Source organism: Podarcis melisellensis, assembly GCF_964234715.1.
Source record: "Podarcis melisellensis genome assembly, chromosome: 3".
NCBI lineage: Eukaryota > Metazoa > Chordata > Lepidosauria > Squamata > Lacertidae > Podarcis > Podarcis melisellensis.
Window position 1 is genome coordinate 53183838 of NC_138530.1, and position 15508 is coordinate 53199345.

The following is a 15508-nucleotide window of genomic DNA, read 5'->3' on the forward strand; positions in this document are numbered from 1 at the left end:
CAGCAAACTTAATAGAAGTATCTGAGGCACAAATGTGTATAACTAATAGATAACTTTCTGCTTTTTGACCCTCCTCCCTCAATTTTTCTCCCCATGTGCTCTATCCAACTCCATTGTAAAGGCTCAGACCCTGACCTACTTGCCTTGATTTGGAACTTTTTAAAAAGATGTGGTTTATTAATTTGAGGTCAGATTTGACGTCTTAAGAGTCGGGCACGCGGTGAAAGAAAGGTCTCTGAGAAGGATTCTCGTGCCTAAAACTGCAGAATGCCCTTTAAAAGGCCTCAAGCCAGCCTACACAACACCACTTCTTTTTCTTCACACATCCCACCTGATTCCTGTCGTAAGGTGGAAAGCTTACCTGTGAGGCACTTCATCTGTTCCATTGCCTTTCCGTCTGTGACAATACTGGGTGTTTTTTTTAATTCAAGTAGGAAAAAACAAAACACCCAAACACACAGCCAGACTGCAGCTGCCCTAAAAGGAAAGAGGAAGCCAAGGGGACTGGCGAGCATCTGCCAGGGAGCTCTGACTTCTGCCTTTGAGCCGTGATGCTCCTTCCTGTGCCTCTTACGTTTGTGACTTTCCACCTGCCCCCCTTTCCACCACAACTCATTTTGCATGCAGCACACGTGGTGCGGAAGGGCTCTCTGTGTGTGTCTCCGCATCTCTCTCTGGCAAATTAGTCTGAGGAGGAGGAGAGCGTCATGCTGGTTCCCTTTCTGTCTGCAGTTCACTCGAGTTGAAAGAACTCTGTCCGGATACCATTCTCTGGAGAGCCTAGAAGATGAATGTCTGTTAAAAGTTCACTGTAAGTAGCTTGCTGGGATTTTTGTTAAGAGAAATGTTTAGGGAAAGGCACCCACTGCCCAACTTAACTGTACCTCTTAACTGTACAGCTGATGGGGGCTTTTTGATGTTTAGCATTGCACATGGAACTTAACACCAATATCAAGCAGGTTAGGGGTATTCTTACATTGACAGATGTAATCCATCTGGTTAAAACTGTCTGCATTCACATAGCTTACCGCTTTAGATTATCTTTTCACATTGCTACATATTTTACAGCATGCTGTACATAGTGCTTGAATGAAGTAGATTCAAGAGTTGTTGTTTTCACTAGTGTAATGATGTAGTGTAATGTTGTTTTCACTGGTGTAATGATGCTTTTATGTCAGGTTGTCGAGAGAATCTTTGTATGTGGGAGCATCTTTTAGTTCGCATCTGATGCTTGAGACTAATCAAAGCCTTTTCAGAAGATTGAAGGCAATTTGAGAGAGAGCTTACCACTTGTGGTGTGCACACTCAGTCCACTTTTCGCTTGGGTAAAATAGACTTTGCGGATTTTGCACTGTGTCAAACACTCTCAGAAACCAGAGGTGACAGGGAGAGAAAACTAATGTGTGTGCATGTCACAGGAAGAGAAGCCTCTCCCTCAAATCACTTTCAGCTCACTGTTGTTGTTTGTATTGAGTTTGAGTTTGCAGAAGGGGGGAATAAAATATTGTTAATATTTGCCTCCTCATTCTAAACAGGCAAACTAAAGGACTCAAAGGAGCAAACATCGTTAAAGCTTCCTTAACCAAAATCCTAATGAAGGTGCTAAGCAGCTGCAATACAGTGAGTCTTTATTGCCCCTTCAACTAATCTACTCTCTGAAGACTGTAGTATGTTATTACGCATAACTGAATGGGATTTTCACGATATCCTGCCTTTGTTTTGATTTGCAGCCCAAAACCATAAATGCGAGTGATATGGAGACTTTGATTGCATGCCAGTCAGAGGTAAACACCAGCTTCAAATTCTTTGCTGAGTCTTTACGTTACAGGCTACAATCCTAAGCATGCTTCCTAGGAAGTCTGCCCCATTGAACTTAGTGGGACTTACTTCTGAGCAAAGCTGCTCAGGATTGTACTACACAGCTCTGCCACTATGAAATCGCAGTCAGTCAAGGTTTTGCTATGCTTAATTGAAGTCGGAACGGAAACACTGCTATTGTTGCTATTGCTATTATTGCTGTCTTTTTAAATACCCAGAGTTGCCGTGTGCCCCTTAGCTTGTGCCTTCATGCTTATTGCATTAAAATCATGTTTGTCAAAATTCAGCCATGAGCCTTGAGTGCAGTCCACAGTCTGGTAACTTGCAAGCAGCTCTATGTGGTCTGTTCTAGAGTGAATTAGGGTGACATGCGTAACTGATATGGATGTACATCCCACTGAAATGAAAAAAATAGCTCTTTTCAGACGCTCTCGCCCAATTACAGTTTTGTGAAGAGAGGAGCGGGGCCCCATTCACACACTGGGCGCCCGCTGTACGAGGTAACAAGGTGCCCGCTGTACGATTGTGGGCTCACAATATGAGTTAGAATTCTGATCAAACCAAGCCAAGTCCACGGTGCTTGTTTTTATATATACAGCCTGATATCAATATATTTGATGAAATGCCTTATCTCATATCTACATTGCCTGGGCATGAAGTTCAGGTGGGAATGCCTTCCTGTTCCTGATGATGCCATGTCTGCCACAAATCTGGTGTGTGGTTACTTGACAAAAGGCATCCTCCACACACTCTGGAAACCCCTTTCTCTCTCAGATAAGATCAGTGGCGGCACTTCACAGTTTTATTTAAAAAATTCACCCAGGCTTGATTTTTTTCACTTTTGCTTGATTGTTGTTTCCATGGCTTTTTGCATTTTGTCGTTACAATTTGTTCTTGTTCTATGGGCTGATGGTGCTTTTATAGATGGATTATTTAATGGCTTGGGTTGGTGTTTTTTTAATGCAAGTATATTGTAAACTGGGACGCGGGTGGCGCTGTGGGTAAAACCTCAGCGCCTAGGGCTTGCCGATCGCATGGTTGGCGGTTCGAATCCCCGTGGCGGGGTGAGCTCCCCTCTTTCGGTCCCAGCTCCTGCCCACCTAGCAGTTTGAAAGCACCCCTAAGTGCAAGTAGATAAATAGGTACCGCTTTATAGCGGGAAGGTAAACGGCGTTTCCATGTGCTGCACTGGTGCTGGCTTGCCAGAGCAGCTTCATCATGCTGGCCACGTGACCCGGAAGTGTCTCCGGACAGCACTGGCCCCTGGCCTCTTAAGTGAGATGGGCGCACAACCCTAGAGTCGGACACGGCTGGCCCGTACAGGCAGGGGTACCTTTACCTTTACCTATATTGTAAACTAGTTTGAGTCTATTGCTTGATTCTGTTGCACACCTTTTGAGGGGGTACACCAGCTGCTAAGTTTTGAAAATAAAATAAATACATTTGTACAGCAGGTTCCCTGCTTCAGACCTCGTCCCTGTAATGTCTGAATGTAAGGGGACAGGGCCAGCAAAGACTAGGCAGCAGCCACCAGGGCCCTGTTCTCCCATTCCCACCCTCCATGTAGTTGTAGTTGTAGGAGGGAAAACACCTGAAAAGGACATGAGCCTTTGCTAAAGTAAAGATGTTTTGAATTGAGCAATAAAGCTGAAGCCTGTATGACCATAATACCGAAGCCTAAGCGTATTTCACTTTAAAGCCCCATCTATTTCAATGAGACACTGTCTTATGATGTGCAGTTAGAGCCTTACTTGGGTCTATGGCTAGGATCCAAAGACCTGCTTAGGTTCACAGAAGAAGCTTGCGCTACTCCCTCTGGGATTGTTGACTTTTTCTGTGAGCCAATAACTCCCATGCCAAATTGCAAGCTGTTTTTGAAACTCAGTTGCTCAGTTACAAAAGTTTGGGGGCGGGTTGATAGGGGAGAAAGGTATCTGAGAAAGCAACTTGTGCCCAGCTCATCTCATAGTTCACTCTATTATTGTTTTCTATAAAAATTGGTAAGAGCTACGCCAGGGAACCTAGCATGCTGGGATTGCACATGCCAGTCCATGTAACTTCCAGCCCTACTGTTGCCAATATTGACTGTTTGCTTATCCCCTGCCAAGTGCCAGGCAGAAGTTGTGAGACAACTTGAAGGAAGTTTGCTTTCCATTTGGGGGAAGAGACATTGCACAGATATATTATGGCAGTGAGCTACGTGGATATGCTAACTAAATAAACCATTTAAGTGGCTTTCTTTCTTACTGATTATTGTTTATTTCAGGTTGACATCAAGAAATGCCACTTGTTCATGCCATGTGACACTGAAGATGGACTGTGTCATCTGACTGGTGCGTTTTAACAAGGAAATGATGCCCTTTGATAAGCATGAAAATGAGTCATTCTGCCATGCCATAACTATGCTCCTTAATTTTACTATACAATTGAGTGCTGAAATGTTTCCTTTGCTCCACTGTGCAGTAGCAGCAGATAGTAGGATCTGTCTTTTCAGAGGTTATATTTTGTTTCTTCCTGCTGGGGTCATTCTGTGCAATGGAACAGCAGCAGCCTGGCACGCCCCCACCTTTAAAACTGGGATTACAATCAGCATCAGCTTTCTAAATTGCCCCCTGGTGGCAGCCCTGCATAGAACTGAGGTTTCTAATAGTAGGCAACGAGTTTGGCCGGAAGGCCATTGTAAAGCCAAAGCAGTGGCGTAGCGTGGGTTGTCAGCACCCGGGGCAAGGCAAGTAATTTGCGCCCCCTAACCCGTGGATTTGCGCCCCCTAACCCTAACCCCCAGATGTTGTGCCCGGTGCGGCCGGCCCCCCCTGCACCCCCCACGCTACGCCACTGAGCCAAAGCAAAGTGGCTACAGACTAAGTCTTCCACCTTAGTTATGCTGCATCTGCACTGTACATTTAAAGCACTGTTATACCACTTTAAGGGTACTGAGAATTGCTGGCAGGCCTCATAACGCTCTATGAGCTTGTGCCCTCTTTCTCCTTGTCTGTTCGTTTTAGGCTGCAAATAATATACTCACTTAGCTGGGAGTCAGGCCCATTGAAACTAATGGGGCTCACCTCTGAACAGGCACACATAGGATTGCACCATTAATCGCCTATACTTCATGACTTCTCTTTATTCCATGGGCGTTTTACGTCTCTTTATACAATTTAGCAGTAATATGTCATTCACCCGTGTATCTAATGTTACTCATTTTTCTTGTTCCTTTTTCTTCCCTCCAACAGATAGCAATAAGAAGAGAAAGAAAGTAATATCTTGGCCATTTATGCTGAGAAGAACCACCACTGGATCAGAGACTCTGGGGAATCTGGAATCTGACCTGAAGCCGCCACTGTTTGATCAGCCATTGTCGATTGTCTGCAGTGAAGATGATATGCTGCCCAAGCCAATACAGGTAAGCAAAGTGTCTACATATTCCAGGTAAACAGTTGTGTTACAATAACTATGTTGGGTTCTCTGTGGCTGTTCCTAATGAGATGACAAGCGGCCTTTCTTTTGTTCTTGTTCTTCTGCGTATGTAGGATATCCTTACAATGCTCTTCTTGGAAGGGCCTTTAACGGAAGGAATATTCCGGAAAGCTGCCAACGAAAAGGCCCGCAAGGAGCTGAAAGAAGAGTTAAACTTTGGAGGGAAAGTTGATTTTGAAGATAAACCTGTTCATCTGTTAGCAGTGGTTTTAAAGGTATATTTGCTTGGTTTCTTGCTGTAACAATTTGTTTCATTACCCCAACTATTATAGGAAAAGGCACCAATACTTACTGTTACACTATAGCAAAACATGTTTCCTCCATGCTGAAATGAGGCTCATTATCTTGCAGGATTTCCTTCGAAACATTCCCCATAAACTGCTGCTCTCGGAGCTTTATGATGAGTGGATGATGGCACTGGAGAAGATGACCCACCATAAAAGGACTGAAGCAATGAAAGAGTAAGCTGCTCCTCCTTCAGAAAGTCTCTTATTGCTGTGCTTTGCAATGCAGTGGGATCCTGATCCTAAACAGCTTTTATCTCAGCTTCTACAGCTTTTATCTCAGCTCATATTTATTCTGGTAGTGGCTTACGGAATCTGGTAATGGTTTAAGGAATCATTTAGGTGGCTTTTAAGATCACCTCCATGATTCCTCGTGATTCTTATTGAAAGTACACCTGAACACGCTTATTTGTGAAACTGATCAATATCAATGGTAAAAACAAAAAAATTCCTTCCAGTAGCACCTTAAAGACCAACTAAGTTAGTTCTTGGTATGAGCTTTCGTGTGCATGCACACTTCTTCAGATATCAGATGTCAATGGTAATCATGCTTAGGATGTCTAAGAGTGATTCTAAGTATGTTTGCTCAAAAATAAGTCTCTCTGAAGCTGGGCTTATTCTCCAATAGGTATGGGTCAGATTGCATCCTAAGGCTTGCAATCATATAAACTTAGTGGGAACTTACTTAAGAATAAACCTATATATGGTGAAACTACAATTTGTGCAGTCAACAACAAGGGAAGGTTTGAGGGTTTTCTCTTCCAAACTATGACCTTGCTTTCAATAATTTTTCTTCTCTAGTTCAAAAAGGTGTGAAAGTGGTCCTAAGGGGGCAAATGTGGTAGAAGGTTATGTATTCCCACTGCCAAGGCAATTGGTATGTCAAGACAGAAAATGTTGTCTCAGTTGCCTAGGCCAGTGGTTTTTCAACCAGTGTGCCATGGAACCTTGGGGTGCCTTGAATGATGGCCAGTGGTGCAGTGGGAAACACTGGCCTCTGTCCCTCTTTCCATCCCTCCTTCCTCTGATGCCCTCTCACATCTCTGCCTCCCAAGGGCTTGCACAGCTGTTTGTTGCAAGAGCTCTGGCTACAAGCTCCGCAGGCAACTGGTGCTTCTGGGGCTGGCCAGGGGGAGCTTCCCAGGCCCCTGTGGGGCAGTGTAAGGAGGTGCCTCTCTTTGAGGCAGGGGAGCAGCTCAGAGACCGGGGGTGGCAGCTGCGGTTGCCCAGACGACTCCCAAGGAGAGGGGAGAGGAAGCTGAGGGAACACTCCAGAAGGGAGGGTATTTGGAAAAGGGTGTGAGGCTGCCAGCTCTGCAGGCAAGAGGTGACATAACTGGGCCCTTGAGCCCCACAGGAGTGCTGCAGAAAAAAATGTAGTTGGTCAAGGGAGCCAACTCAAAAAGTTTGAAAACCTCTGGCCTAGGCAATGTATTTACTCTTTCCTACAATTCAGAATGAGGACTTTGTTTGCCTCATGAAGTTATCAGCCAAATCTGAATGGCTACATGGCATCATGAAGGTATCATCCTGTCACAGTGATCACATCACCAGATCTGAATGATAATGTGAAACATGTCATCTCTATGTGATCCCTGTGATCTCAATGTGATCCCTGAATGGCAAGGATGAAGCAGTGAAGAAGCCCTTCACTGACTGCAGCTTGGTGCAGGACGGAGGCGAAAGAGTGACATGTACAGTATTTTTCATAAACGTTTTTGCACACTCTGAAATAGCAACTATCGCAGCAAAAACAAAGCTCACACAAATTTGGAACATCATAAATTGTAGTCCTAAGTGCAGTTACTTTCAAGCAAGCTCCACTGAATTCAGTAGGATTTACTGCTGAGTAAGCATGATTAGGATCCGGTTATAACAAGTACTGAAAGCTTACAATCCAGTTACCATTTTACTAAAATAAACAGTGAGTGAGTAATGGTATGCCACAAACAAATACATTTAAATACTGAGAACTTTTAAGCCACATTGAAGTCAGTGGGAGTAAAATGTGCTCAACCCTGGATGAACCATGACTATATTTTCCGTCACCTTTTCAATCATGTAGGGAAAATAGACAACCCTCTGTGATAGCTAAGAACTGACTTACATGGAATGTGTGTGTGCATACCATGCTTATTATTGTTACAAATATCAAATCAGCTGCTTTTTTAACTCCATAGTTTTACATCGGAATTACAGTCTTTGGGGCCTGGTCAGGAGTTTGTGGTTGGCTAGTTTCGACCATGCAAAGCTGCAGTCTGGGGACTTTTGAATGGGAATTTTGAGAGACCACTTTAAGTGAGCATTTCCACATTTGAGCGGAAGTATCACTCATACTGGTGAATCTGATGGTTTAAAAAAAGCAGAAGTTTCTGAGGATGACTTTTTCCTCTCATATGTTCATTTCTTTAGGGTTGCAAGCAAACTCCCGAGACCCAACCTTCTTTTGCTCAAGCATTTGCTCTGCGTGCTTCACCACATCAGCAAAAGCTCAGAGGTCAACAAAATGGATTCCAGCAACCTTGCCATCTGTGTTGGGCCAAACATGCTGACTCCAGTTCGTGACCAAAGCCTACCACTTGAAGTCCAGAAAAAGCTAACAGATAAGGTCGGCTTACTTTTGCTTCCTGTTCCCGTCATGTTCACTTTTCATCTTTTGCTATTTATTTTCCAAAGTAAAGGCCATTGCTATGACACACATTGAAACACAGGAAGCTGACTTATGGCGAATCGGACCAATAGTCCAGCTATTTCCCCATTGTCTACCCTAGCTTCATGCAGCGCATAGTTAAACTATGGAGCTCACTCCTACAGAGTAATAATAATGATTTTATTATTATACCCTGCCACCTGACTCCAGGCATCTCCAGCAGGCTTCAATGGTGATGGGCAAAGGCCCTGAGCCAAAACAGGTGGGGAGAGCAAGGAAGGTTAGCCATGCATTTCCTTTCCATCCCTTCTGCAGGACTACACCATATATGTCCTGCGAATTTCCCTTCCAGAATTCTTAAATGTGAAGAACTATACAAATAACTGTTGGTTGAGACGAATGCCTGATTAACAAATATCCTCCTTTGATCTGCACAGGTGAAGACACTGGTGGAATTTCTCATTGATAACTGCTTTGATATATTTGGGGAAGAAATTTCTTCACTGTTCAGCATCTCTCCTGATGATTCCCTGGACAGGCCAGGTACTAATAATAGTCTATATTTGCATCCGGCTTCTTTAGCGATTTGGGTAATCACGATTCAGAGAAATGTTTTCTCTTGAATGTGCCAGGATTTCGTTGAAAGTGCCACACCGCTTGATATAATTGTTCATTGTTGGTTTATTTAGACATGTTCTAAACTGCTGAGGAAGTGGTTAGTGATAGCCAACAAACCACAATGCTGGATCCTGTCCAACTGTTAAGCAGATGTATCTCAAAAGGAACATAGGAAGCTGCCTTTTGTTTAGTCAGACCAGTGGTCCATTGAGCACAGTGACAGTGGTTCTTCAGGGTTCTGTCAGGGGTCTCTTCCAGCCCTACCTGGGGGTAGAGTCTGGGGCCCCTGCTGCATGCAAACCAAATGCTCTCCTACTAAGCTCGGGTCCTTCCTCTGACAGTCTCATATGTGAGTCTAATCCTATTAACCTACCACTAAAGTGGCTCTCCTACAGGAGTAGGCAAAAGACCTCATTAAGCCCCATGAAGCTTCAGCTGGAGGTACAGCCTTGAGTGGTGCTTTGCAGGATCAATGGACATATGAAAGAACCCTGGGTAAATGTGGAATGTCAATGTCTTTGGTTCTCACTTCCTTTTTATGCAGTTTGAGAAGGGTCAAAATGAGGTATCTGCTTCACACGCAGAAGATACCAGGCTCAGTTCCCAGTATCTCCAGGTGGAACTGGGGATGTTCCCTGTCTAGAACCCTGGAAAGTCGCTGCCTCTCAGTGCTGATGACATTGAGATAGCTGGGCCAGCATTCTGACTCTGTATGAGCCAGTTTCCTGTGTCCCTATGGCATCTCAGGAGGGCTGTATGTTGACCTAATAGCAGGCAGTTGTGTTTTACCTCAGAAACGTCAATAGAATTTCTCTGGCATTTAGAATGTGAGAGACCAGGATGAAGCACCTCTCATTTCTGAAGATAAAAAATTACTGTATATGTTTATATAGTATTTTTAATCATCAGAGATATTAGACAGAGCATGGAGGGGAGAAAAACCATGTGTATTTTTGGTAAAAACATGAAAAATAAGTCACCAGTTCCCTAGGTTGGTAGAATTGCACACTACAATTTTTGGTAAATTCAAAAATATTGTTCTTAATATTATGGAATGTGGGCATTTGTCCATGACACTTTTAGAAGTAGAAAAATTTCAGGGGTACCCTGCCCTCCAGTTGTTGTTTGTCAGACCCAACCAACATAGCCAATAGTCAGGGGTGATGAGAATTGTAGTCCATCAACATCTGGAAGGTACCACTTTGGCTACCCTTAAATTATAGGCTTTCATATTGAAGAACCAGATTTGTCTTTCTACTGTGTCTGGGAGGTTTTAGCCCGCCCCTCCATTGCTATTTATATGCAATATATACATTTTTGTTGCTGCTAATTGACTAATTTATAAAGACTGGACCTGCCCCAGTTTGCTCACATTTGCTTCCTCTCCTCCAGATACGTTGTCTGCTAGACGCCAACATGATTCTGCCTATGACAGCACAGATTTTGAGGAAGAATGCAATTCCAGTGAACTCCAGGCCAACGATCTACCACAAGCCAGGGGGACAGAACACAGGTGCAGCAGTACAGAGCTGTACTCTCGAGAGCCAGTAGCGCAGACTCTACCTGTCTCTTCTCCTGTGACCCGATTTAAAAAATCCATAAGCAACCTGGATAGGAGGTTCTCTGAGCCAGACATGCTATCTTCTAAGGGCTGCCAGGGAAGCTGTATGAGAAGCCAGAAGTTAGCCAGAAGTGAGGAGAGTGTCATTCGGCAGGAGGAACTGCGGTTGAAGTCCCAAGGCCTGACAGAGGAAATGGCAGGAGAACGTCGTCTTGCAGGCCTCTATAGGAACAAGAAGCCATCCAACCTGACAATAAAAACTAGTCTGCTGTCAGAATTGTCAAACAATTCATTGCCCAGAACATCCTCTGGCAGTTCGCTAGACAGTGCTTCTCCAGTCTCTGACTGTTCTGTCTTCACCAGCTCACCACTGACATCGCCTTCCATCGCCAAGAAAAACGCCTTAACTCGGCCGCAGTCTTTTTCTACCAAGGCTTCCAGCGGAAGTGACACCACCTCCATCAGAGAGCTCAAGAGGCATTCCATGTCGTTTTCTGTGGCAACCCGCAACAAGGTGCTAGCAAAAACCCAAAGCTGCGGTATAGGTGGCTTTCAGAGGGACAGTTTCAAGAAGGACTCCAAGAAAGAGAGACATCTTTCCTGCCGCATAGTCCACGCAACTTGTGCTGATGACCACAGCCCAGCACCTTCGCGGGGTCAACCGAGGTCTCGTTTCATGTCAGCAGATGAAGTGTTTCGGCTTGTGGACCAGAGGAATCCTGGTAATCCTCCATCTTATGAGGAGGCTACCAGAAACTGCTCAGCTGCTAGGCTTCCCTCATACAGTAGCTTAACGGTTCGAAATATGAGATCCACTGTGCTGTCTCCAGACTTTGAGCCTCAGCGTCCGAGACTCAATAAAGAGGTTACAAACAAAGTATACAAGGACTTTTTTAACGACAGGCTCTCTGTGACCAGTGATCCTAAGGACAAGGCACCAGCCGTTGACTTTGTTATTGGAATACATTCCCGAGCTAATTTGCCCCTAACCCCTCAAGTCTATCGCCTCAGGACCATGTCTGGGTCTTATCAAAAGAACAAACAAGAATACCTGACACAGCCATGCAGCCAGCCAGCCTTTGGCTACATACAGTGCGCTAAGGAATCCTATGTTTAACTTATGTGTCCCCTTTCAACACAATATCTGCTATACACATGGCACGAAAGCAAGTCTTTCAACTGCATCTAATATAAGCTCACCTATGTCTAAAGGTAGCCTTCTCAGTGTCATATGGAATACACACTGTTCTTCCTGAAATGTGTAAATGTGTAGCTCTTGTACATAATAGATATATCTCTTGTTATTGGCGTCTGTGGGTTTTAAAGCTATACAAGAGGACTGGTGGTTTTATTCATCTTGTTCCTTATACATTGTGTGATTATTCCTTTACCCCTTAAATATAGCCAGGAGTCCAGACTGCTGTAGGAAATGCTCTAGAGTCTAGACCACCTGAACAATGAGCTGCTTTGTCTGGGCTTGCATTACTCAAGTGTCCTAGTGTCTACCACTTCCCCTTTATATGCTATTTCCAACTGAAATAAACCTCCATCTTATGAAATGGTCCCCAGCCAAAAATAAAAATTAAAAATGCAGGATCTGCTTTCTGTTTCTTTAGGTTATCACTAAAAATCCAAGCAAATACCCTCATCTGCAATATCTTTTCTGCTAGTTCAATGGATCTGAAGATTTGCCTTTCTGAATAAATGTTCATCCAGGTCACTATTCTGTCTCTGAATGTAGCCTGTCAGATGCTTGAGCACAATGGAGATTAGATCAACAGAGATATGCTACCTTCATTATTGCTGTTAGCTAAGAACCCATTACAACCGGGTGCTGTGCAGAAAATTATTTAAAAACAAAAAGGCACCAACCCCAAAGTTTCCAATTTGTAATGCTGTCTCCTCCCAATTTCATTACCCCACCTCAAATTCTAACAAGATCCCGCTTTTCAAAACCTAGCAGAGAATAATTCAGGGTAGTGTTCAACTAGGTTTTACTCACAGTAGACCAATTGTAGTTAATGAACCTAAATTAGTCATGTTCATCAATTTTAATGGGTGTACTCTGAATCAAACTTAGCTGAATATTACATTCAGTCTCCTTTTTCAAGAATCCTGAACTCCCATAGGCAACTTGCATACAGATTCAACTGATTAGAACTCCAGCTATTGGCACTGCTATTGGTTACAGCTATTGGCAATAGCCCCAATCCACTCCATGCATGCATAGTACAACTAGATGGTGACATGCATTGTCCCAATCAAAGGATGCAAGATTAAGCCAACTTACTGAGATCTGGATGATCCTTCTGATGTTGATGTACACCTGCATCTTCTTTGATTCTCAGTCTAAGCCAGTTTTGAAGGTACAGTGGATTACAGGACTTCTTTCAGGGAGGTAAAGGCTAGCAGTGGCTGCCAGCTATACTGGCTATCCTCTGTCTCCATGGTCAGAGGCAGTAGGCTTCTTGAATACCAGTTGCTAGAAATCACAGGAGGGGAGAGTGCTCCTGCGCCCTGCTTGTGGGCTTCCCATAGGCATCTAGTTAGCCACTATGATAACAGGATGCTAGACTACATGGGCTATTGGCCTGAAACAACAGGCTCTTACTACGTACTTGTGACACCGTGGAATTGTATAAAATGGAGATTTGAGACCTGTTGAGAGTGCTCTTCTGAACTTGCAAGATTACTTTTAAAAACACATTGTTCTTGCTATATCGATAGCAGCAGTCTTTTTTATTCATGGCTCACAGTAACCTATTAGAATGAACATAGCAATGTGAAAGCAATTGTTTTTAATTCAGAAGTAGAATAAAGAATAAAGCACTTTTCCTGCCTAGAACACCTGTACTGAAGTTGCTGTTTGTTTTCTAATATGCAACCAATGTCTGCAAAAAGGGGGGGGCAGAGCTGGATGAAAATACAGGAATGACTATGTGGTAATGTGTGACCTGGCTCTTAGGAGGTAGTCAAAAGTTTGCATGTAGATGAGTAAACTTCTTCTGAAACTCCTTAATGACAAGAGGAGCAAGAGGCACCTTGGCAGTTGCAGGTCATGATCCAATGCACAGCTTACATAAAAACAGTGTATAACTGTCCATATTCTCACTAGTACTTCCACAAGATCAGTGGCAACCCCAAAATTTCACACATACCCTGAACACTGATGGATATTTTTTGATTAAATGTAGCTGAATTGTTTTACCACTAGCACCCGCATACTCAGTGTTGCTCAGGAATTCTAAGGACCCAAAAAAATCTTGATTCAAAATGAGGTCTAATGGTATCCAAACAGATATGAAAACTGCTCCTTGACCTCAAGGAACATCGTGCAAAATCTGCTCAAAACTGATCCAGTTCGGAAAAGTTAAGTCTACCAACTTGATTCAAAGTGGCATGCAAGTGTCCATATAAACAAAAGCCATCATGCAAAATTTGGCTACGTTATTTTAAGAGGTGTCCAAATGCACAACGAACCAACAACTCTCCAAGATATATAGCAGATTAAACCCCCCTTCCACTGCCCCCACAGTATAAACCAATGTGCATGATAAAGTCATAAGGTGTTCTTGGACAAATAGCTGTCAGTGTTAAAATGCTGCAAAGGTTATTAATAACTTGCAAAATGCACATGGTGATGACAGGTGGAATACATATGGAAGCAAGGTCTGTACTGCAGAGTCTCTTGGGTTGGTGTAAAATTGCCTGACGCAATGGTTTCTGTGTCAATAGAGCCTGCACTACTCATTGTCAGGTGTTAAATATGTCTCTGGAAGGTTAGTTACACCGTGTGTCTGACTGTGGGCTCCTTCAGACAAACTACTTAGTGAGCATTCATCCTGCTCTGCTTGCACAGAGGTTATACTAAGCATTCTTTGTTTGCAGGACAGTTATATGACATCCTGATTGGCTTGTGGGGTGTTTATGTGTCTTCCCAGAATTCATTCATCCCACACTTTTCAGTGCATTTTCCCATCACTTTCCTAACAGCAAAAAGCAAATTTCTTCATCAAAGTGGATTTGTTGCACTAGGGTGACAGAGCCCATTAATCCACTCTAATTAAATTAATGGCATGTGCTTGAATTCCTCCCACAAAACGGTAACATTCTGAAGGCACTCTAGCTTTGCACAAATGCAACGAAACCCTGAGCTATACGGATATGAGGCAATCTGCTTGCTCAGTGGGGTAACCCACAAGATTGCCTTCATTCACGATAAGAAGGGTGCCGGAGAAGGTGAGGAAATCGCTTCCGTTTCAAACTGCTTAATCCTCATGTGAAGCAAAGCATTATGGCAGGAAACTAAAAACCAAGCTCGGCCTCGGCTTTTTGTTTTCTATGAAATCTGTTGTCAACATCAGCATTTATCTTTCACAGTATATCAACAGGGGATCCAAAGTTCTTTATCTGTGTTTGTTAAGACTTCACCGGACAAGGTTATTTCTTAAATTATTTCGATTACAAAGTCCCATCTTTCATACAAGCTTACAGTTACATGATCCCAAGGATTTCTTTGTCACATGAATGACTGCCCTCTAGGATGGTGACTCACAAGTAGGATTGCAACACTTTCCTCTATATTTCCTTGGGGTTTCAAGACACAGCTTTGGTTGCTATGGTGATGTGTTTCCTGATTCATATCTCCCGTTCAGCTTGGGTACGATCAGTTCTTGTTTTCTTGTAAGCACACACACATACAAGCACGCTACTGAGATACAGTTGTTACATCCACTTTCTGACTGGCAAGGTACTAGCTGAAAGGACCGGTTGTATGGATGAAGCACAACTCGAAAGCCTTGGAGAGAGCAAGTCAACAGGCAGAAACAGCTAAGAGGAAGAACAGCAGGTCCAAGAGGCTCTAAGGAGTGGCAGTGGGTCTGCGGCTGAAGCATGGGCCTCAAAGGGTGCCCAACAGTGCCAACACCTTCTGCACACAGCCACCATTGGCTTCACGTGGAAATTGCATGGACTCACCAAGTTATGAACCAAGGCCTCCACATTGTTGTTGTTGTTTAGTCGTTTAGTCGTGTCCGACTCTTCATGACCCCATGGACCAGAGCACGCCAGGCGCTCCTGTCTTCAACTGCCTCCCGCAGT

The 15508-nt window shown here is 43.8% G+C and overlaps 1 protein-coding gene across 1 annotated transcript; it reads left to right on the plus strand.

The window, feature by feature from the left end:
* Positions 1–244: 244 nt before the first annotated feature.
* On the plus strand, positions 245–12001 carry TAGAP (T cell activation RhoGTPase activating protein). Its single transcript, XM_081906841.1, has 10 exons — positions 245–811; positions 1536–1620; positions 1731–1784; positions 4085–4151; positions 5052–5221; positions 5349–5510; positions 5647–5756; positions 7992–8187; positions 8667–8772; positions 10240–12001. The coding sequence occupies exons 1-10, from the start codon at positions 792–794 to the stop codon at positions 11523–11525; spliced, it is 2256 nt and encodes a 751-aa protein (XP_081762967.1). The 5' UTR covers positions 245–791; the 3' UTR covers positions 11526–12001.
* The last annotated feature ends 3507 nt before the right edge of the window (positions 12002–15508 follow it).

Coding starts and splice junctions, on each gene's coding strand:
- TAGAP (XM_081906841.1), top strand. CDS start 792: ATGTCTGTTAAAAGTTCACT. Junction 1,621..1,730: donor TGCTAAGCAGCTGCAATACA/GTGAGTCTTTAT, acceptor TTTGATTTGCAG/CCCAAAACCATAAATGCGAG. Junction 8,773..10,239: donor TGATTCCCTGGACAGGCCAG/GTACTAATAATA, acceptor CCTCTCCTCCAG/ATACGTTGTCTGCTAGACGC.